At 37.9% G+C, this 25,324-nt stretch overlaps 1 protein-coding gene across 15 annotated transcripts in view; it reads right to left on the bottom strand.

Annotated features, from left to right (window-relative positions):
• Window positions 1-25,324, bottom strand: part of LOC136829919 (high affinity cAMP-specific and IBMX-insensitive 3',5'-cyclic phosphodiesterase 8B-like) — a 318,075-nt gene that overhangs the window by 57,206 nt on the left and 235,545 nt on the right. For all 15 annotated transcript variants that reach the window (XM_067089092.1, XM_067089079.1, XM_067089081.1 and 12 more), the window contains 6 exons: window positions 19,675-19,925; window positions 17,943-18,000; window positions 14,680-14,847; window positions 10,684-10,920; window positions 10,359-10,498; window positions 9,927-10,072 (listed from right to left, as the gene is read on the bottom strand). In XM_067089092.1, the coding sequence (XP_066945193.1) occupies window positions 9,927-10,072; window positions 10,359-10,498; window positions 10,684-10,920; window positions 14,680-14,847; window positions 17,943-18,000; window positions 19,675-19,925 (1,000 nt within the window). The remainder of the gene's footprint in view (window positions 1-9,926; window positions 10,073-10,358; window positions 10,499-10,683; window positions 10,921-14,679; window positions 14,848-17,942; window positions 18,001-19,674; window positions 19,926-25,324) is intronic.

Here is a 25,324-nt window from a genome sequence, read left to right as displayed (position 1 = left end):
TAGCATAATATTAACAACAGGGCCCTGTGTAACTATTAAGGAAAATGCTGCGTGTTAAAGGAAAATGCAAACCTAGATGAGAAAATCAGCGTGCAATGCCAGTATATATAGTAATTAACAGCGTAATTGTGAAGTGCCAGTGCTAGAAAAGTGCCAATGGCATTAAGTGCTAGCAGTGCCAGTGTTAACAATGACAGTGCGAAAGAGCAGTCAACGAATATCCAACGCGTGTTAGAAGAGTTGCACAAATTAACAAATGAAATACAAAATAAAAAGGCTGTCGACCCACCCACAATTTTGGCTGACGTCGCGTCATCACCACAAGCACAATCAGTTGAAAAAATAAAAGAACCTCCAGTTCTAGATGGATCAGTACCTGAGTTTGACAACTCACGCACTGGTGAAGGTTTCCATTCGATTGAGACCTTCATGAAGTGTATTGAAAATGCCACCACAGGCTGGACAGATAGAGAAAAAATTGTGCAAACCAAACAAAAAGTGACCGGGTATGCAGCACGGCAAATCAGGAGTTAGGACGCCAGTTATTCCTCAGACTAGGGTACTTTTAAAAAACACCTTAACCAGCAGCTTGCCCTTCACCGAGAGGAGAAGATGGGACTAATGGAAGCCTGCAACCCCATGCTGGGGGTGGGAGAATTGATTTCAGCATTCTGTAATCGCGTTGGTGAAAACTATGAGTCCCTCGCCCCTGAAAGAGACCAGACTGTAGAGGGAAAAGAAGACTTCTGCCGACGCATGCTGAGGCGAATTCTTCCCACCTCCATAGTGGGATTCATTATTGGCGATGGGAGGCCCTTACAAGCCTTGCTGCCGAAGATTCAACTTCTGTTAGACAACGAACAATGCCAACAAGCAAGGGGGAGGGGGCAGGCCACCTCCCAACCGTTTGTTGCAACAGTTAAACAACCTGATCAAGCGAGTCCTCAGCCAGCCTCACCCCCCCACCCCATCCAAGGAGCAGGGTCTTGCACCCTGGGACCTCGAAGAGGCAAGGGGAAACCAGCCGGGAAAAGGACAATTGGTTGTTGCTGGTGGTGTGGAAGGGAGGGCCACGTGAGGGTCCAGTGCCCCTCTCTCGCTTAGCCACGACGTTGTTTTCGATGCAATGCAACAGACCACCTCGTGAATGCTTGTTCAAAAAATTATGACGGCCAGCAAAACAACGCTCTCCCTACACCAAGGAGAGGAAGGGGAAGGCAGCGTGGAGTAGGAATTGGGAGGACCCCCGACTACACCCACACTCATCAGGTTCATACAATGACTGTGCCCCTGATAGAACAAGGGACGCCTTGTTGGGGAGTGAGGGGAGTCAATCAACCCCCTGAGAAGTAGTGGGCAGCCCTACACCAACTGTCGCTGCTCCTACCCAAACGTTGAGGGTGCAGGAAGGAGAGGTAATGCAAGAGCCTCTCACCTGCCCTCAATGCGCGAAGGAAGTTGTGGTGCCCATCATGGAAATATGGGTGGGAGAGCGACAGCAAAGGGTGTTGGTCGACACTGGCGCAAGTGTGTCTTTGTTGGAAGAAAACCTTGTTATAGGGTCGGTGCAGCCTATGAAAGGTTGCTTAGTCCTAAGCACTGCAGGTGGCCATCAGATTGCAACCCAGAGGACTGTGAAGTGGCAGGTAAACATCGATGGGTGAGTAGTGACACATAGCTTCTATGTAGTACCAGCATTACAAGTAGAAGGAATTTCAGTTATTTTAGGAATTGATTTTGTGACTAGGAACGAAATAATAATAGCTGGCACAGCTGGGAAGGGGATCGAAGTGTATCTAAAAGGACAATGAATCCCCACACAGGGGGAGAGACCAAGGTGTCTACGAGTCTCCCTAAGACCGAAGAGGGGTGGAGGGAAAGTACCTGCTGCCCCAGAGGTCGGAGATGTGGCACCACCCCAGACTCCCTCATCCCTCAGCGTGACTCCCGCACGTGACTTACCTGAAGGCACCTTAGTTTTGATCAGACCCCATCAGAAATGGGAAGATTTTATCATTCCGGGTCTGAGCGAGGTAATACACAACAAGATTAATGAGCCATTTATTAGTGTTAGTGATCAGCATATCGTATTAGACAGTGGGTCAATATGCGACCTTGAACCTTGTGAAATAGCAGATGCTTCTCACACACTTGCAACCCTGAGTAGCACGCATCAAGGTCACGGTGAAGAACATCTGGATAGACTCCAGAGAACAGCTGATGGGTCTATCCCTGTTACTTATCAAAATATTGTCAAGGAAATTGTAGAAAGTTATCAAAATGTAATCGCGATTGGCGACGAAACCCCAGGCAGAATAAATCATTTTCCTTTTGTTATAGAGACCGGGGATCAACCACCCATAAGATCTAAGCCGTATAGAATTCCAGTTTGTTATCAGTGGGAAGTAGAGAACGAAATTAATAAATTAAGGGAACACGGGACAATTAGAGAAAGTGAATCTCCCTGGCCTCGCTAATCGTGATGGTTAAAAAGGATGGTTCTCTTAGGCTATGTGTTGATTATATAAAGTTGAATAGTATCACGAAAGACAATGAATTTCCGTTGCCCCCTACCAAAGAACTGTTGATTAAGGTCAGATATAGTAAATTCTTCACCACCTTGGATTTAAAGTCAGGTTATCATCAAATACCTATGAACGAGAGTATCAGAGAAAAGACAGCCTTTATAGTTAGTGATCAATTGCTTGAATATAATTACCTTCCTTTTGGAGTAAAGAATGCTCCTGCCCACTTTTCACGTTATGATGTCCGTATTAGCTTCGCTATTAGGACATAGCTGTTTGTTTACTTGGATGACAAATCATAATAGGGGCTACAGTAGAAGAACATAAAAAGAACATTACTGAAGTCTTATAAGCTGTAAAACAAAATGGTATGAAAATTAATCTAACCAAATGTAAATTCTTTCAGCAAGAAGCTGAATTTTTGGGGGACATTGTAACATCTGAAGGCCTTAAGCCCTGTGTAGATAATGTAGCAGCAATTAAAGAATTTCCCCAACCAAAGAATGCAAAAGAAGTAGCCAGTCTCCTTGGCCTCGCAGGCTACTATCATTAAGTTCATAAAAGATTTTGGTAAAATAGCAAGACCACTAGATTCATTGAGGAAACAGTCAGATTTTCATTGGGGGCAGGAAGAAGAAATAGCTTTTCAAGAATTAAAGATTTCACTCACTAGTAATGAGCTGTTAGCATATCCAAAGTTCGATCGACCATTTCTAGTAGCTACTGATGCGAGCAGTATAGCTATTGGGGGAGTGATTTCTCAAGTAGACGACGCAGGGAATGGAATGAAAAACCGATTTTTTTTGCATCACAAGCATTAAAAGGGGCAGAGAAGAATTACAGTACCTTTGATAGAGAGGCATTGGCGATTCTATGGATGCTGGAGAGACATCGCTACTTTTTGCTGGGGCACAAAGTCAAAATAAACACAGATCATCGCCCATTGAGAGATTTATTCAAGAAAGGGGATTTAACCACTCTCCAGGCTCGCTGGATCGAGCAGCTGTTAGAGTCTGATACTGTAGGGACTGAACATATAGGAGGGAAAACAAATAAAGTAGCTGATGCTCTCTCCAGGGGTGCCATAATTGGAGTTACAACCCAAGCAGCAAAGAGAGAGGAACAACGATGAAAGAAGCAATTGCATGCCTCAGAGGCACACAGTGTGGAAAACGGGAATAACTCAGTATCCCGAGAGTCAGGGGGAGAGAGAAGGAGTGCGAATCAAAACAGCTAGGAGAACGAGAGAGCTGATCCTCCAGGGAGGTCAGGAAGCAGATGCCCTGGGAGTGAGAGAGTGTGTGTGATTGATTTGTGTGTTGGAGTGTAGAAGAGGTGATGAGGGGTCAGAAGTCTGAACCCTGGATTGAACAGGCTAAGACTTGCATAAGGGGTGCGATAATGAGTTTCCCAATTTCCTAACAGTGCCCAAAGATATGTTCTTCCTTGAAGGAGATATCTTATTTTGTAAATATGAGAAGAGACCGGGCAATATCCGATCTCACGTTGTCCTTCCTCCCTCTTTGGTAGAGAAAGCCATCCACATGATGCATGTAAGTCCCTATGCAGGACATATAGGTATAGAAAGGTCCCTCAAGAGGGCACGAGAATCCTCTTTTTGGGTAGGGATGAAAAAAGGCATTGTAAAATTCATCTCCCAGTGCCATATCTGTAATACCATGAAAAACCATAGACATACTATTCCGAAGGCTCGAATGTGGCCAGTGGAGTCAATCAAATTTGCCAGAGTACACACTGATGTTGTGGGACCCTTCCCCCCAGGGGACGGGCAATTCTGGTATATGTGTGATGGTGGATGCATTCACGCAGTATACTCACACGTATGCGATGGTGGATAAATCTGTGATATCAGTTGCCAAATCCTTGTGTTCATTCATAGTGAAGTTCGGCTGTCCCCATACATTAAACCAGTAACAATGGACGTGAATTTATTAACGGAGTAATAAAAGACCTAACAGAAATGTTAAATGTAGAACATTTCACGATTGCATCTTACCAGCCTTCAGCCAATGGGTTAGTTGAATCCATAACAGAGAAGTAACAAATATTTTGAAATATTTAGTATCAGACAGTCCAAATCAATGGGTACAGATGTTGCCGATGGTGGAACTTGCACTTAATACAGCATATAACGGCTCCATAAGAGATAGCCCGTATTTTTTAGTGTATGGACAGGACCCTTCATTGCCATATACTGTGATCATGGACCCTAGAACTTTACCACTATATAGTGTCGAACAATACCGGGCGATGTTCTGTAACCTGACCCAAAGAGTGTTTCAGAAAATGCAGACGCTTTTGTTGAGGGCCAGTGAAAAGCATCAGATGAAATATGATCAGCGATTCCACGCGCAACCATCTAAGATATAAATAGCAGACAGAATCTACCTGAAAAGGCTGCAACCGAGGAAACAAACTCGAGTCCGCTTACTTAGAACTGTATCGTGTGAAAGAAATTAAAAACGACACCGCGGTGATCTAACATATTAAAACCGGTGCCAAGGCAAGTACCACTTATCACACATGCATCCCGTCAAAGAAGATGTCTTGATGTGGCACTTGAAAAAGCCAGTACCCGCTTTCCCAGGACTGCCTGGCTATCTGGGAGAGGAGAGTGAAAATGATGTGGAAGCATGTCTGGGAATCATTAATAGTGCACCCAATGTGCATAGAGACGAAGATTACAAATACTGGTGTCATGTGCTGTTGTGAAAAGAAAACATCATAAACGTGTCTGTACTTGCATTCCATGAGCTTTTATTTAATTTTTTGTAGTTGATTTTATTCATGTCTATTTGATGTCATTTATTCTTTTTATTCAATTTCTGTGATTTCTACAAAAATTTTGTCTTGATGATTAATAGTAATCTGATTTTTGCCTTGTTTTGATTATTTGAACTGAAGATTATTTCAATCCAAATTCTAAGAAATTTGCGTGTTAATGTGTGGAACTAAAAATTATTACAGTATGCCATTGATCCTATATAATTCTTTTTTTATCATTATAAAAATAAATAAATAAATAAATAAATAAATAAAAATCATAGCAATGTGATGCGTGGAATTCATAACACTGTAAACTGCCAATTGTAACCGTGCAATTTGACCCTGGCTTGCTAAATTTTAGTTTTTGTTTCTGCATGAATTATTAATAACATGTTGTGTTGGGAGGTATGGTACTCAAATGGCAGTGCACAAATAGCCGAGAAACTAATTAAAAAAAAAATAGTGTTGTGAGTCCTGCGAGACGCAGAACTTTGAGGGGGGAGTGGTGAACTGATCTATATAGAAATTCATGTTTGAGATGTAACAGAAAACCTGCTAGTTGTTTGTACGCCTTTGTGATCAGAGAGTAACAAACCGAACGCCATACGATCGTTGGGGTTCGGCATGGGTAATTCAAATGAGTGCCATACATCAAAGACCCTTAATGGTTCCTTTCGATTATAGGAGACCAATCAGCTGAGGTCTATGACCTAAGCAAGTTTAGTTTGAAAAGTTAAGATGAGTAGAGGTTTAACGGTCAACTGGCTAGGAAGAGCGTCTGAAAGACAGTGACGGCTCGTGTCACCTCAGAGTACCTTTCAACTATAATTGCATAATTAAGTAGTGTAATATTAGCAACAGGGCCCTGTGTAACTATTAAGGAAAATACACATGTTAATTGTATCTTAAGCATTTTATTTGTACTGGTAGAACCTATAGATGACTGAAATCTGGTCACTATTACTGTACTATGAATCCATCGATACTCTTAAATATAGTTATGACAGTTAAATTCTAAAGAAAGTACTGTACTGAGAAATAAAGATTAAAAAGAAAAGCTGAATGACCTCCTTTATGCTTTGCTAACAATGTTGATTGAGATCTATATCAATACAAACTATATGATTAGGAAGACAGTGTTCTGGATGAGGGTCAGAGATGACTATGATGTTGGAGGTCCAAGGAGGAAAGGCTAATTGGAAGGCATGATTTGCACACATGCCATAAACAGTACAGTAATGCTTGATGGAGCCACTGTAGTAGCCTGTATGGTAACTAAATTTAGGACTTCTGCTTCACTTGCATTTCTCTTGCTCAAAATCTTATCCTTTACATTTCAATATCATTTTACTGTATCTAGAAGTAAGATAAAATCAGCATAGTGACCTAACAGATTTAAATTTTTGTTTCATAAATATAAAAAACTGCTTTAAAAATTTTTTGCCAGGTTTGCATACATCAAAACTGCTTCAGCAGTGGTGGTCACCTAACCAGCTTCATGGCCAATGTTGCTGGGACATCAGTTCACTGAGACCATGCATAGTTACAGTGATTCTACACTCGACTAGTAATCAGGAATGGCTATCCTATTAATGTATAAGTTTTTATATGCACAGAACAAGAGAGCTCACTTTAAAGTTTTTGGTGCAATATTATTCAATGCCAAAAGATGATATACCAAACTAACTTGGATAAAATTTGATTTTTTAAGGTGAGTTTTTCATAGAATAATGTATTGTGAGTACATTCACTTTTTCACATTTGCTTTCTTTGCAAGGCCTTGAACAGATAAAACTAAAGTCTCGACTCAACACAAGCCCCAAGAAAACTGTCATCCAAAGCAGGTACCACGAATGAGGATAGAGACAAATCATTCATAGTGCACTTTTATCATTGATACTTAAACTTCAGATAGCTGAACTACTATCAAGAGACCCAAATCAAATTAAACTGAATCATGGATGAGATAAGATTTGGTATACAATTTCAAAGCTGCCAGAGGATGAAGTCCCTCAAGTGAAAAGGAAGGAAAATGGACCTAAAGGTAAAACAATCCTTTATCCTCTTTTGCATGAGTGACAATATATTTGAAAATACTATGACAGAAGTGGTTACTTCATAAACACTTACTTTTGATAAAGAGAGACATATAGTAGTTTGCTCTATTTTGTGATTTTTTTTAGAGGATATTTAGATAAGAAATATGCTGCTCTGGCATGTACTAAATACAATGCAAAAAGTTGGAACGAAATTCACGTGGGGAAGATGGATTGTTCTCTTTCTCAAAGACTCTCTGAACATTAATGTGCAGTCAGATGATGATCAGAGAGCTCAGGGATTTTCCTACATGTGATGACATATTCCAGTCACAGTTTCAACTGGAGTGAGGATGTGATGTTTTCAAGAAAATGTTTCCTAAAAAAGGAAGATTTGGGAATCTGCCATTTTCAAACAAACAAACAACATGAACTTATCAAGTGGGTACTAGAAGTAGGGCTTTACTGCTATTATCCTTAGATCTACAGTATATAATACCAAATTATGCAGCATACTCCCAACAAACAGCTCCACTGTATCCAGACACACAGAAATGAGTGCTGAATCAGTCAGTGCCTTGTCAACCTCCCTTTTGCGGGGATCAATGAGCTAATTATCATTATTTCCTATCAGTACCTATCATTTAAATATCTTGCCACTCATTTTTTTTCAGCTTTACTAACATTTGGGGCTTAGCCAGTCTCCAAACTATAGCATTTTAACTTGCTAATTTTGTATTATGGGTCCCTCCATAATTACGGGCTGTCAGATTACAGCAAGACATAAGAACTTTAGATATGTCCTGAAAGGGAGTTAGCAAAATGCAATATCTTTTGGCATTTTACCCAGCATCCACCTAAGAAAATATGAACTATTGGTCTAGGTGGTAAGGACTGGTATATCAAGGCAGCAGAGACTAATGGTAGAGTAGTGGTTGTTGCCTCAACTGTGTGAAGATGTAGGCGATTCAAAATTTGCTCTAAAACTGGTTCTAACTTTGCTTTCCACTCTATTAAACAAACTGGAAACATCTTTCCTATCAGTACTCAATTCTTTGTAACATATATCTTTTTAAAAAATACCACACTACAATTTAATCCATTTTCATTTGACCTGTACAGTATACAGTGTTTTATGGTAATCAAAACAGACCTACACACCATTATAACACTTAGAATAAGTACCTCTGGCTCTGAATGGCTTCCTTGATCAATGCAGTGAAAATTCAAACTGAGCAGACCAAAGCAAGCTGAACTTAGTACACCAAGCACTGGTAATGCTGAAACAGGAGACCTCTTTCTGAGACTTTATGAAAGTAGGATATCCATTTTACTTATAAAGGAGAATACATCTGGGTAGCAGGCAAGTGATACAGAACATTCATACCCCATTTATGAATGAGCTGTTTTCTATGTGAAATTCGTGTGTGTGTGTGTGTGTGTGAGAGAGAGAGAGAGAGAGAGAGAGAGAGAGAACATTCATACCCCATTTATGAATGAGCTGTTTTCTATGTGAAATTGTGTGTGTGTGTGTGTGTGAGAGAGAGAGAGAGAGAGAGAGAGAGAGAGAGAGAGAGAGAGAGAGAGAGAACATTCATACCCCATTTATGAATGAGCTGTTTTCTATGTGAAATTCAGAACATTCATACCCCCCATTTATGAATGAGTGTGTGTGTTTTGTGAGTGAGAGAGAGAGAGAGAGAGAGAGATGAGAGAGAGAGACATTCATACCCCATTTATGAATGTGTGTGTGTGTGTGTGTGTGTGTGTGTGTGTGTGTGTGTGTGAGAGAGAGAGAGAGAACATTCATACCCCATTTATGAATGAGCTGAGAGAGACATTCATACCCCATTTATGAATGAGCTGAGAGAGAGAGAGAGAGAGAGAGAGAGAGAGAGAGAGAGAGAGAGAGAGAGAGACTACTGCTTCAAAACAAAAAATAGGTCTCCATTAACAGAGTTCCCCTCAGCCATCATGAAGCAAGGGTAAGTATGAGGGCAATGCTTAAATTGATTATGATTCAGTTATTGAAGTGGAGTTGACTAAAGTTAAAACTGTATTATGATTCATCATCACTGTGGAGTTGACTAAAATTAAAACTGTATTATGATTCATCATCACTGTGATTCATCATCAGTTGACTAAAGTTAAAGCTGTATTATGTTAAAACTGACTAAAATTAAAATTATGATTCATCATCACTGTGGAGTTAAAATTAAAACTGTTGATTCATCATCACTGTGGAGCTGACTAAAATTAAAACTGTATTATGATTCATCATCACTGTGGAGTTGACTAAAGTTAAAGCTGTATTATGATTCATCATCACTGTGGAGCTGACTAAAGTTAAAACTGTATTATGATTCATCATCACTTTGGAGCTGACTGAGGTTAAAACACCTGCAAAAATCTCTCTCCTAGCTGTTAATGTACCCAAGTGCTTCTTTTACTTTGAAACATGAAAACCTGAGACATCAATCAACCAAGTATGCTGAAGGCAAACAGAATGGTTTCCAGTGAGTTTATAAGAAAAAAATGACTTATCCTGAAACTTGAACACATAACACACATAACTTACCATCACTGTTAAGCGAGCGAATATCGTAAGATCCCTTTCTAAGAGATTTAATGGAGCCACGAGGATGAAAGTGGTCTGTGGACCCTGGAAACTCCAAACGATCAAGAGCATGTGTATCACTGCTATAAACAAAGTATTCATTTTTTCTGAAAAGTAATTGCTTGTTTTAATGAACAAAGATCCACAGTGCAATAATAAATTGTAAGCATTCATCTTATATGCAAAGTATTATGAGAATTTATGTATCGGCAGCTGTTATGATGTGGTTTACAAAAGTAGAAGTCATGTTTTTAAGACTGAATTAGGATTTCATAACATACAGTACTTTGAAAATCCTGTGTAGGTAGCTTTATGTCTTGATATATTTTAAATACTATACCTTTACTGGAAACCCAAGAGAATTCAAGAATTACAAAACCACACAAAACATACCTCGCACAAGGTGCTACTGGAATCACTTTCGATGGCAAATGTATGGTATCTCCACATTTCCTGCGACAAGTGACAATGCCTTCCCACTCCCTCCCTCTTCTCATTTGCATATTTACAGCTTCTGAGATGTCCAGGTTGACCTTAGAAGAAAATAAGAAGGGAGTAAGGGGAAAACTTCCTAGGTTTCATAAAATGACAATATCAAAACAAGTGATGTCAAATTGGTTTCACTGCAGAACGCTTCTGTTTCTGATGTATAAACATCACCAAATTTTTTGTTGCTGCCTTGAAAGCTATAAAAACTTAACATGAGTAGCTTACTTACCCTTGACTCCCCTGATTTATTTTCTGACTGCTGTCGATGATCTGAAAAAGACCTGTGGTCTATTGCCGTTGATCTTTGATGTTGATCAAAGGAAGATTTGAAATCAACAGAAGGTCTGTTGTCAATAGCCCTTACATCTTGCTTGTGATTATCAGCACTGTGTAATTCCCACAGACTTTGGCCCATCACATCATCCAATGCATATCCCAAAATGTTTTCACATGTGCGGTTAATGTACTGTTTGTGGGAGAAAAGGGATAACAAAAGTGTTATTAAATGATGGGCACGGAAGTCTAAGAAACGTGACACTTCATTGTAATACGATGAGGTCTTTTGAATAGCAGAACCTTAAAATGATAAAAAATAAACATCACAAACTTTGAAAAAGATTTCTGTTATACCTCATAAAATTCCAACATATAATGAAGAGTAATGGTATCCATCAGAAGACTATTAGCATCATAATGTACCTGCCTGATAAAATATTTACCAAGTCATATTCGATACTGAAGGATACCTTCTTTCACTTTCACTTGTAGTAGGATCTTTTTGTAGGGTCTTTTACTAGCCTAGTTGTAAATGCAGAATACTACAATCCCACAGTCCCAACAGAGAAAGCACACCAGCAAACAGAAGGAAAATAGAAGTAAAGTTAACTGACTTTCAGGTTTTAGTTTACTGACAGCTTTATAATCATTTAAATTCTTTCCTACTCACTGATTATGTGATGACTACAGAAATTGAAATAGCAAACTCTGAGATTTACTGATGTGCGAACAACAGTTGGGCAACCTGATTTTGTTTATCATGTAGAACTGATGGCATAAACAATTAGCAAACAGCAAAAAATGACAAAGGCTAGTAAAGGCAATGTTTGAAGAGAAATGACTGATGATGAATTTGTTATTTCTATTAGCAAGTTGTTGCTAGGGGAGGAATACTTTAATTCTTAAGATTCGAGAAAGAATTAAAAAGAGGAAAGTCCATGGTAATGGTTGGCTGTTAAGTGTACTGTACACTTATTTAGAAGCCCAAAGGACTAAGTATCAGTAAGTGACATTAAGCAACCTGGATCATGGCTTGGGAGTTGATGATAAGTACCTTTATTATTATTATTATTATTATTATTATTATTATTATTATTATTATTATTATTATTATTATTATTATTATTATTATTATCATTATTATTATTATTACTACAGAGACAATTAACGAGGCCATAGTGCTTGGCCAAAATGGAGCAAGGTGAAGACAAAGAAAGTGAACAGCTATACTGGTGGGAAAAACCAAAGGAAACAGGAAAAATGAAAAAGCTGAATGCAATGCAGCTGGGGGCCTAAGGCACACTGCCAAAATCATTTCACAGTGCCTACAAAATGCAATGCAAGGCAGACTGTAGGTGGTACTTCCTAAAGCATGCTGATCAAGATTATGCCAAACTTATGCCATCACAGTCCCCTATTCCAGGACAGCCCCTAAGTGGGATTAGGTGTTAACAGGAATGAAAGGTGTTGTGGACCTCTGTACTTTGACCAACCAAACGAGACCAAATCCTAGAGAGGTTTATTCAAGAGACACTGTAAGACAGAGATAAGTGACGCATGGTCATTAAAGTCTTATGTACCTCCCATGTACCAAAGGACAGATGTTGATGATGATGATGATGAAGATAATGGCAGAAAATAAGTTTTTTCTGTTCTAAATATTGTTTTGTACCTGACAAGAAAGCTCCATCAGAAACAGGATGAAAAGAGGAAGAAAAGCTCTAGAGAGCAAAATCCTCATTACGTTAATGGGAGGAACAAGAGAGGTTTTGAAGAAGAATATTGATTAAAGGACTGAAGGGATAGCTGAGCGAACAAAATGCCCTCAAGTCCACTGGAAAAATGGAAATTTTTATTATCATTATCCTTTTTATTATTATCATCAGTCAGAATGTAAATAGACTAATATACAGCACGACAATTTGACCACCGACTTTGTAAGCAAACTTCCACAGAACAGAATGCTTAGGTGTGACAAAAAAAAAAGAGTACAGCTGGAAACAATTTATAAATAAAACTAAATCCTGGTAAATGTAAACATATGTTGATATGTATTTCATGACTCCATATTTAAACTTCATATCAAAGTTTTGTTTAGATTCGGCTGAAATTAGAAAATACAAAGAAAGTTTTCATGATAACATCTGTAAAATACTGGGCGATAATATGGAATACTTCTGTACATTATAAGAAAACAGCTGAAATTGTTTATTTTGATGTCTTTTCATTGTACTGTACCTCTCTATCTGAGTAAACAAAAAGGACACACTTTCATCACACCTCACTTACTTGCATTACAATAAGAATCTTCAAGGAAGAGGAATCCTTGACATGGGTCGCCTATGTACTGACTTATAAATACAGCAGTCTCTTGGGAAGAGTAATAATAACTTTTTCTATCTCTAAACAATTAAAATATTTGAGCTGTAAGTTTATCACGACACAAATATTGACCTTCAACCTTTGAAACATTTCCTAAAAACAACTGAGAAATAAATAAAGATGGTAAATTGAAGTAAAGGATTTTGTACTTTAGGGTCTACAGCCTGGGCTCAAACAAAAACACCACAAGATGGAGCTTAAATATTATTATATTTATTGTTCAGAAGATGAAACCTGGTCATGTGGAACAAGCCCACCATAGGGACCACTGACTTGAAATTTAAGCTTCCAAAGAATATGGTGTTCATTTGAAAGAAGCAACAGGTCATAGGAAGTAGAAAAAGAAGAAATAAGTTATTAGAAAGGAAAAAAATAAGTTAACAAATTAATAAACAGATAAAACTGTGAGTTAATTATTAAAATACAAGGGGAATTGATTTAGGGTAATAATCCATTACATCTTTGCCTGAACTTCGGAGGTTCCATGTGAAGCTGCATTTAATTATTTACTCTCTGAATATCTCTCTCTCTCTCTCTCTCTCTCTCTCTCTCTCTCTCTTGCATCTTTGTTCTTTACAAGTCAATAATTCTAGCACATGACATCATCACTGCAGCAAAATTATGCAAACTACAATACTTCTTAAAAAGGGGAATAAAAATAACTTAAAATGTACGTAACAAAAACTATAATAAATCAATAAACAAATTTTCAAATCAAAAGTTAAATGACACACCACTGTCCTGTGCAATGATACAGATATGAAAGTGGAAATCCTATGATGATCTATGAGAACTTTTAATGATAATGATGCAATGAGTATAATAGGAAGGTGAGTCAGAAACAGAGAGAGAGAGAGAGAGAAACTTTACCTTGATGTTACATAACTGCCAGAGGCAGGATTTTTCATAATGTTTGCAAACATTGTAGTTGGAAAGAGGACAAAAAGAGTAACGTCAAGTGAATACATGGCAACTGAGATGGACATAACTACTTAATGAAACAAGACAATCTTTACATCTCTCAAGACCTTGTCACTGCCAGAATCCAAGGACTTGGTTATGAGTCTATAAAATTCTCAGTTGTACTGCTTTACTTTGATGATAATGATAATGATTTGGATGCAAAGTAGCACAAAGTGTATAAAAATACAGTGAAAATCACACAAGGTTTGCTACAGACCCTGTTAAATGGCCTGCTTCAAGAAGGACCAATCCTAACTTTATCTAATAGAATTTCAAAATCATGTAAATCAATAAAGGTCGTATTTTTATGGAAAGTTACTAACCCACAATAATTTGTTAAGGTTTTACAAACAATGCCAAGCAATGCAATTTCAAATAAATATATCTCTTTTACATTTAATGAAATTCTGCAAACTTTAGAAGACCAGACAAGTATCACTCAATATGAACATGCAAAGAGTAACAGTTATTTGATTAATGTAATACAGAGAAAGAACTAGAGTGAAACAGCTGAATATAATTCCATACCAACCCATCATTATGTAATATTATTTCCCCTTAAATAACACAAAAATTGATTACAATAAGGCAAGAAAACTCTAACCTGTATCCTGTGTTGTGTATCAGTTATGTGTATCATTTCTTTGCAAGCATCTAGCGCAGTGAAGACTGCTTGCACGGCTCTCAGCTGCGACTGGCTAGAGAGCTCGGACTGCTCTATCTGGATAAGATCATTCAGAACTCCACCAACAGTAGATGACTCAGTTACTATCTGTAAAAGTAAGCAAATTTAATACTGAACACATGCAAACTATCTGACATTTTCCCATATTACAGTATTTATTTGGCATAGTTTGTTAATTTTCTTTTTCAATACTGTGCAGGACACATATGCTGTACAAGCAGTGCAAAAATGGACAAATATTCTTTTTTAAAAGAGTAAGTGAAAGTAAGACCATTTATGTACCGTGGATTATGCACTTCAGTAGAGGCTTATACCTGAAGGGGAGGTAAGAAGTTGTACTTGTAACAGGATTTATTTACTTTGTTCATCCATACTTTAAAACACTTCCCTATGCATGTAACTATCATGATTGGGGCCACTTTTCATGCACACTGATCAATTGCTTGCCATTGGGCTGCATTTTTCTCAGTTTGGGGCAAAAGTCTGTTTGAGCCCCCAAAAAGCGTGCAAGGCTTCATACTGCTCTCAGGTCATTTGTTTACAAAGAACCCTTTACTTTCTTAAAATGGCTATTTCTAAAATATAATACAAAATCTTTAGTGATTGATGCATATATAAAAACCACTGGTTTGCCAAATTTTATAATGTCAGTACTTAAACTTAAACAGTAAACATGGTTTCAGAAGTATGAGAGTGTCTGTTCAGCATGGGATCATCCTCACTTTCTTGCTCTCTTTAATTAGTTTTCTGTGTCAATGTCAAGTGTGGTCATCGCTTAAAAGATATCAAGTGCTGATATCTTCCACATACAGTTATTGCACTTTTCTCTTTTTTCTTTTCTTGCTTCCAGACTAATTTGATAAATCTGAAGTAAACCTTATTTACTCAGCTGATATTACACCTAAGGTCTGTACTTAGCAATGGCAAATAATGACAGCTTCTGCCTTGTCCAAACTCCCCAAAAGAACACTGACAAGTCGAAATTAATTTCCATCCACTATTCAAGGAGTAGGAAACGCTGCTGTGCCTCCACTGTTCATCTGGGACGCTACATGTAATAAGTGGACTCTGTGCAACCAGATCATCTCTTTTACCCATAGATACCAAAACACACCTCTTTATTGAACAAAGGACAACCATTTCCTCCATAGTGATACCCATACAATTGGTTCAGAGGCACTGTCTGCTCTTGGGCAGATTTACGGTTGATTCACTAATACTGTAATGCACATCTGAAATCTGCATCCACATCAAAGCAGAATAGAACAACCAGACTCTCCTATGCATGTCAGAATAACAGCAAAAGAACTATATGTTATTTACATATCTTCTGTATAAGACAGATGTATGGCTCACCAAAACACTATCAGAGATTTTGTTAATAAATGTAACAGGCAGTAGAATCTTTCTTGAGTCAAGGAGCCTGGCCTGAATATAATTAGGAATGGCAGCAACATGCTCACCTGTTTGAATTCTTCCCTTCTAAAACTCTGGAAGTTAAGGGTGAACTTTTCAGGTACTGAAAAATTCTCGAGCATGGCAACATAAGACAAGGGCCCATAACTGATGAAAAATAGAGGTTAGAAAGAAGTGGTTGTGCACGCCATATTTGTTACTCCATAGATGTGAATTCTTGGTACTTGACAGAAAATAATGTATTAATTAATTCATTTGCCAAAATAATATAAGCACTGTATAACAGCACCAAAAAAGTTCTATTTAGATCAAAATAAAACTGCAATACCCTATAAATATAAGAACAGATATACAGATAGAGAAACAAATTAAAGGAAATATCATTACAGTTCTATCAGTGAAATACTGCATGTAACACTGAGGCCCTGAAGAAAAACTGACATATAGTTCCGGCAAACTTGCATCTGCAGGCACCACCCATGTTTGTGGCTGACACCAAAAGAAAGGTTGCAAGAGTGATCAGTGGGGGTAAATTTTAACTATTCAAGTTTTAAGTCTACTGGTAGAACTCCTATGCAGATGAATACGACTTCATATAAGGATCAATTAGTAGCAATTTCATGTCAACAGACATAGGTGTTGTAGTATAAGACATATTTCATTGGCATCTCACTGATCCTCAGCTATGAAAACTTACTGAGTACAAAACATGCCAGGATGAGTGGACATAAGGTGACAAGCTTAAAAAGGTGACCTCTCGTCTGAATGTACAGAAGACCCTGTACATAAACCAGTTTGTCTCAAGCACCCTAAAAGCCACTGTTACCTCACAGGGGTCAAGCTATTGTTGTCTGAAAACAAATGACCTAAGATCTACATAGACTGGCTAATGAATGCTAAGAGCAGTCCTCACACTCCTGGTATAAACAAATGTACTCTTTTAAGGTGAATTCCCGATCAGAGAGTGGCCTTAAAGGATCAAAGTTATAACTTCTCACTGAACACTGGTTTATATCTGAAAAACAGTTTTCAAACAAATGATTTTAATTAGCTATTGTTGTCTAAACCGATGACAACTTACACAGTATCTTTCAAAATAAAGTTCTGCATTATATAAGTGCAAATTATTGGTCCTTGTCATTATACAATTCTTTGAAGCATTAGCTTTCACTATATTCATCGGAAGCACATCACACCTTTTGTTTATACCAGTGTGATCTTCATTTTATAGGAGATGAAATCACTCAGGAGCTTAAAACCATATCTAAACTGACATTAACAAACACCAGTCATTTTGAAATGCAGGGAAAGATGCATATCTACTTTAGTTTGTACTATCAATATAAAATACGTTGTTATAAGCAAGATATAAAAGAAAGTGTTTTAAGTGAGTGGAAAATAATCTTAAACTAGTTTATACTGCAGTAAAACATGTTGGCAACTTATTATACACAAATCACAAACAAGATGAATTGAAATCGTAGACTTAATGGTAGTCTTAACCAAGGCTTCATACAGTACAATTATCCAGCATATGCTTAAGATTTTTCTCCATCTTTGGTTGTCGACCTGTTTTCAACCTGTTTGTGATATGTATTTGATAAGATGCCTGTGTTTATGACAAGTTTTGTTGTAGCGTGGATACACCCTCAAACCTTACATATGTTATTTATAATTGACTTATTTTTTTCCACATATGTAATAATAAACATTCAGTAAACCGAGCAGCAGTTATTTTTTAAAATAATGAACCTAAAAATACTTACTCTATTAAAGCCACTTTGCAACATTGGTATTACAGTTGCAGTCTCTCGATCTGCAAAACTGAGAAAGAAATGGAAGACATAAATATTATTCTCTGTATAAGTAAATTTAACACTGCTATCTGCATACAAAACAGCTCAAGTAAGAAATATTATTCTCAGTATAAGCAAAATGTAAAGCAGCTGAAGAAAGAAATAAAAACTATTCTCAGTATAAGTAAAACGTTGTTATCTAAACAAGTAAAGTGAAAACAGATACAGTATTTACAAATACCAGTGTTAAGAGCAGAAACAACTAACAATGATTTTTTGATGTGCAAAATTACACTATTTTCTGAAATTATATCATAAACAGGCCTTTAAATTATTAATGTGTCTTACATTAGTAACATTTATTTAAGCATAGTCTATATCCTATATCATTAACTTGACTACCTGGTAGGATCACAACAGCATAGAGAATGCAACTCATAAAAGCCGCCTCTCAGTTTATCTATTTCTTTACTTATGAATTTAAGCAAACAAAAAAATAAGTGAACTGCCCCACCTCGTATTTTGCTCTTTCATAATTCATCAGACTGAACTATTTTGGTACAAATACTGACCATCTGTGAGGGAGGTATTTATATATACATTTACAGTATATATAGACCCGAATTTTAGGAGAAATCTATCCAGAATGGTACATATAGCCTATATCAAAGTACTTTCCCTTAGAGGCTGAAATTTATATTCATTCATCTTAAATTTGTGTGTTTTTTTTTTATTATACTCAGTCTCTGTAACTGATGGCTTGGAATTGGTCAGTATTTAGCCAAGCTTGTTGGAAAATCGCTTGTTAAGATCATCAATATAAGCTGGGAAATTATGAACTCAGATTCATAAAAAAAATGAAATTGGTAAAGAACGAGCCCTGCAAACAGTAGAAGAATGACGACGACGACGAAATGTCGCATCTTGATGATGATCCCAGAAAGCATAGAGGCAATGAACTTCCCACTCCCTTTCTGGAAAGCCTAATATTTTTAATGTCATGGGAACAGAACCCTTACAAGGTGAATTCTGATAATGGTGCTGAGGTATGCATGGGAGAATGAAAATCCTGTCAAAATACTTTCAGTAAACGTTTTCTACCCAAAAAAACTCCGAACCCTAGACTAGAGGGTTTAAGGAAGAAATTCTTCCAATACACCAGGATTCAGAAGGCCGGTTAGTCACTCAAAATTTAAATATAGTATTTGGCTTTTAGTAAAAAAACACACCACCGTATCGGAGGGTAAAAGTTTGTTTCTGGTCCGAACTCCAATTCCACATGAGGGCTAGTACTAAACAAGGAATAACAGTGCTTCATCTACACTGTTTCGCCGTGTTCAGTACTAGTCCCTGGGGTGTCAAATGTATTTCGCCGTGTTTAGTACTAGCCCCTAGGGGATCAAAATCCCTAAGTGCATTTCGCAAAATTGAAACTTGGAAAAAATCCTCAATTATTTACATATATTTTATTTTTTTATTGTGATAAATATTATTTTGCAAGAATTAGGTATATAGAACTATTTTTTTTTATTTTTATGAAGATTCGAAAAAATATAATAAAAAATCGAGTAGGGATGTTCGGACCGGAAACGAACATTATCTCATCATCAGCGGAGTGAAGAGACCTACTGTACTGTATACCCGACAAAAGAATTCAGAACCACTACAGTACAGAGAGACGAGGACCCCCAGCAGAACTTGCCTCCTTTTGACGACACCAACGATCACGCTGAACTGGCTCAGCTCCGACGCCCTAATGTTCTTGCAGACGGTCTCCGCGTTGAAATGCTTCGAGTTCCTGGCGTCTATGACGATGAGGTCGTGGGAGTTGTCCAGGAAGGTCTTCATGGCGTCGTCCATGGACCGAGTCAGGGTGACGTCGTGCCCTTGCCTCTTGCAGGCCGACAGCCAGGCTTCACTAACGTTGTCTTCCTTTCCGAACACCAGCAGAACCTGAGGGCAGTTTTCGGGGCATTAGTGAAGTGCTTGGTACACTGGCTGGTAGAACTTGTTCACAAAGGAATGGAACTTATTTACAAAGAGGAAAATTTATTAACCCTGTGATGGGTATTGGTTATTATTATTATTATTATTATTATTATTATTATTATTATTATTATTATTATTATTATTCAGAAGATAAACCCTATTCATTGACTCGAAATTCAAGCTTCCAAAGAATATTATGGTGTTCAGTCGAAAGAAGTAACAGAAGGTAAAGAGAAATACAGAAAGAGGAGATCAGTTATTAGAAAAACAGACAAATCAACAAATAAATAAATAAATAAATGAAAACGTAAGTTAATTATTAAAAGACAAGGAGAAGAGCATTAGTGTAGTAATACTTTGCATCTTCACTTGAACTTCTTTAGTTCCAACTGCACGACATCCTCTGAAGGGAGGCTGTTCCACAGTCCAAGGGCAGGCTCTTCTAAAATAAAAGGACACTTTTATGCACGTCTTGCCAGAAAAGTTAAAATATCAATTAACATTCCGTACGACAATAAATGCCATTTATCAATACGCTCACGGGCTTTGTACACGCCAAGCCTCGAAAATCTTTAGGAAGTGTGTGGGATTAATTGGTCTTTCACTTCTTCTTCTTCTGCATTTTCTAAACAGGTGAACCAGCCTCTATTCAAAATGCAGATCTACCAAAGACTGACTTATTTACTGCAAGGCACAAACCCTATTCATTTAGTCTAATCTATATAGCTCATTGTGCCTTTCTTATCCGCACTCTACCATGAACTACTGACCGTGATCTTACAGTACTGTGGCCAAAACCTTACCTTTTACACATCACATATCAGGTTGGCCGCAATGTTATAGTACTATAATCAAAATCTTATTTTTTACACATCAAAGATCAGGTTGGTTCCCTGTAAGCATTCTCTTATGATCTATCTACCTGCTGTGTATATACTGATATATTTCTAGTACTACTATTACTTCTTCTCATACTACTGTTCAAAAGGAAGCCGTTTTAAAGGCAAATCCTACTACTACTACGTTTTCCTCATACAATAGTTAAAAAGGTAGTCGTTTTAAAGGCAAATCTCGACTGTTACTACTAATACTCCTCAAACTACCGTTATACAAGGAGCCGTTTTAAAGGCAAATCTGACTACTACTACTAAAAGTACTTCTTTACCCATCTCTATATGGGGTCGGTGTTCCGTGTAAGCCTTCTCCATCTTCTTCTATCTTACGTATCCTGCCTGTTCTGTTAACCCTTTTTCCCGCATGTCATCTGCTACGCTATCTTTCCATCTGAATCTTGGCCTAATATAATTGTTTTGATCCTATCCTTTCTCGTGACTCCACACATCCATCTCAACATCCTCACCTCTGCCACTTCCAACTTCCTTTCTTGAGCCTTTTTTTATTGACCACGTCCCAGCCCCATACACCATCGCTGGTCTAACTACACTTTTATAAAACCTTCTTTTTACTCTTGCACTAATCCTCTTGTCGAACAATATTCCCGATGATCTCCTCTAATTCATCCAAGCACACTGTATCCTGTGGTTTATTTCTGAGTCCATGCCACCATCATCCATCACACAAGTGGTAACCCTCTTGATGTCGTCTAAACCTAATTTAACTGCACCCTGTTTTCCTTCCTCTCCCAACCACAGGTATTCTGTCTTAGCTCTGCTTATCCTTAAACCTCGATCTTCAAGTTTTATCTCCACCCCTTCTCAAGTCAGGTCCACCAAAACAACATCATCAGCAAACATCACACTCCTCGGGACTTCTTCTCTGACACCTGATGTAATAACATCCATCACAAGGTCAAAGATGTAGGGACTGAGAGTTGAACCTTGAGTGTAAACCAACTCTCACACTAAACTTTTCTGTTGTTCCCACAGTGCTCCTTACCTGAGTGGTAGGTAACCTCTGCATACATATCCTGGATTACTTTAACATACTTTTCTGAAACACCCTTCTCTCTCATACATCTCCACACTTCTTGCCTAGGTACCCGATCATGTGCCTTCTCCAGATCAATAAATACTAGATGTAGCCCTCTCTGTCTTTCTGCATGTTTTTCCACTGCTTGCCTTTGTGCAAAAATTGCATCTACTGTACCCTTTCCCGGCATAAACCCGAATTGTTCTTCACTTACTGTTGTTTCATTCCTTATTCTTTTCTCTATAATTCGTTCATATATCTTCACAGTATGAGATATCAATTTTATCCCTCTGTAATTTGTGCAGTCTTGTATACAATATCCCCCTTTCCCTTATATATTGGGACCATAATACTATTTCTCCAACTGTCCGGCATTTTTTCTTGGCGGTAGACCTTTGGAAAGAGGTCCCAGAGTATATGAAGCCCTTCTCCTCCCGAGCATTTCCACACCTCAACTGGTATGCAATCAGGTCCAACAGCCTTTCCATTTTTCATTTTGTCAAGTGCCGCTCTCTTCACTCCTTCTCTGGTGATATCTGGAACTGCTCTTACTCGTGGGTTTCCCTCTTCTCTTATTCTTCTGGGGTTCTCTTCGTTGAATGGCTTCCCAAAATGTTCCTTCCATCTTGCTCTTATGCATTCTTCCCTTGACAAAACTCTTCCATTTCGGTCCTTGATCTGCTTGATGTGCCTCAGATCTTTAGTTGCTCCATCTCTTCTTTTTGCTATATTGTAGATCATCTTCTGACCCTCTGGTGTTTCTACTTTCTCATACATCTCATTTATTCCTTCTGCCTTTGCACTTACCACAGCCTCTTTTGCTTCTTTATTTGCGACTTTCCAAGCCGTTTCATTTGCCACAGATTCGTCCTTTTCATATATTATCCTTGCTTCTCGTTTCCTTTGCATCTTATCTTGAGTATCTTGGCTCCACCACCAGCTCTCCTTATCATTAGATGGTCCTCTACCTGATGTCTTCCATAATACCTCCTATGCTCTTCTCAGTATCATTGTGCTGTTTTCTACCCACCAGATGTTCACATCATCTGCTAATCTAAAAGTACTATTTCTTCGCATACTACCATTCAAAAGGGAGCCGTTTTAAATGAAAACCCCGACTGCTATTACTTCTACATCTGTTTCTCCTCACACTACTGTTAAAAATGAGGGCGTTTAAAAGGCAAATCCCGAATGCTACTACTATTTCTTTTCGTAGTACCATTAAAAGGGAGCCGTTTTAAAGGCAAATCCCAACTGCTACTATTACAACTATTTTTTCTCATACTACCGTTAAAAAAGGGAGCAGTTTTAAAGGCAAATTCCGACTCTACTACTACTACTACTACTAATGACACTGCAACGAATCTGCAAATGAGGAGCCACCTACTGGTGACTATCCTCAACTATCCTTCCCCTTGAATGAGACTCCTTCCTCAGTAGGACCCTAATTCCGGAGCATCTGAGCGTTTAGACCAAACCCGAGTTCTTTCTCGCTTTTAGTTCATTATTCTCTCTCTCTCTCTCTCTCTCTCTCTCTCTCTCTCTCTCTCTCTCTCTCTCTCTCTCTCTCTCTCTCTCTCTCGTACTAGACGTATAATACTGATTGAACCAGTACTTTATATAAGAACGAGACAACCGAATCCAGGATCTGTGAGAATGGTGGACTCCAGAATCGGCAATTTGGATCCTTTTTTTTTTGTAGCATGATCAATTATAGAATGTTTAATATTGTACACGCACATACATACATACATACATACATACACACAGATTTTGATCTTCCCCTTCCTCAACAAAAAATCCTTCTTGGCCTTTAGTCTCGAGGCCACAACATCAACGGCCACAATTTTAAAAAGTGGGCGGGAATCCCAACCTACATTTTACGTTCCTTTCCACCACCTTGCAATAACACTACCGTTTACCTTAATCAGTCAATTCCGGTATTATACATGTTTACCTGAGCTTCTGGAAGAGTCAATTGTACAGAACCAGACTGTAAAATCATATAAACTGGAATATTAGAATATAAAATTTTGGCCAAAGGCCAACCGCTGGGGCTTATGAGGTCATTCAGCGCTGCAAATAATGTCGAAACAACTGTTAGGAGAGGGTTGAGGAAAGTAAGATGGAAGAAAGAGAATATGAAAGGAGGTACAGTCAAAGCAATGAAAGAGATTGCAGCAAGGGGCCGAAGGGACGCTGCAAAGACCCTTAAGTAATGCCAAGAGGGCACAGGGTAAGATGAAATGATGGCAGCTTCCCACGAGCCCAAAATACACAAAGGAAAATGTCAGAATACATGAAAAGGATTTTTCTGGGTAGGTCAGCAGTCCGAAGCGTGACGGTCTTAGTAGCACTGGTTAAATAAGCATTGATTCCAAGGTGTTCAACATGGCTGCAGTGACGTGAGGTCTGTGAATGCGATTCATTAATCTTCCTTTTGCCTTTTCTGATGTCCTAAATATAAATTGGAATGTAAATTTTAGGCCAAGGGCCCAGCGCTGGGGCCTATGAGTTCATTCAGCAATGAAAAGGCTATTGAAAGTAAAGGAGATATTAAAAGTGTAACCCTGTAGTTCCACTATGAGGCAGTAGTTAGGAGAGGATGGGAAGTTACATGGAAGAAAGAGAATATGAACGGAGGTACAGTCAAAGGAATGAAAGGGGTTGCAGCTCTTGGCCGAAGGGACGCTGCAAAGAACCTTGCGTAATGCCCACAGCGTACCGCGTGTGGTGCACCAATGCCCCCCCTACCCCCCGCCTTACAGGACTATATATTGTCCTGAAATCGTCTGGCACTCTCCACATTACACTTTTCATTGAGAATCTGTTGAAGTCGAAGTCTGCACAGCTTGATCGGGAGGCTGTTAACTGCTGGAGGCACAAATAAAATCAAAGCTCCTCTATACTAATGACAAAAACGACTAGTTTAGCTGTTGTCTTCTTTATTGCTGTTTATCTTATTTATTTCTCATTTTGTTGTTTCCACTTTATGGCTTCTTTTTTCCTCGCTCTATGTCCATTTCTGTACTGGGCTCCGGTATTCTGCTTCTCCTGCTAAGGTTGTCGTAATAATAATAATAATAATAATAATAATAATAATAATAATAATAATAATAATAATAATAATAATATTTTCCTATTGGTTGTAATAATAATAATAATAATAATAATAATAATAATAATAATAATAATAATAATAATAATAATAATAATAATAATAATACTTTCCTGTTGGTTGTAATAATAATAATAATAATAATAATAATAATAATAATAATATTAATAAAATAATAATAATAAACACAGAAAACAGTTGTAGAAAATAGATTTCACCCGCAAATACGTATATTTTCCGTTCAAATATCTTTTATCAATAAAACAGATTAGTTAATAAAACTGGCAGTATAAGTATGTATGTATGTATATATATA

Source organism: Macrobrachium rosenbergii, chromosome 45, assembly GCF_040412425.1.
Source record: "Macrobrachium rosenbergii isolate ZJJX-2024 chromosome 45, ASM4041242v1, whole genome shotgun sequence".
Lineage (NCBI taxonomy): Eukaryota > Metazoa > Arthropoda > Malacostraca > Decapoda > Palaemonidae > Macrobrachium > Macrobrachium rosenbergii.
This window is presented reverse-complemented; position numbering and strand designations above follow the sequence as displayed.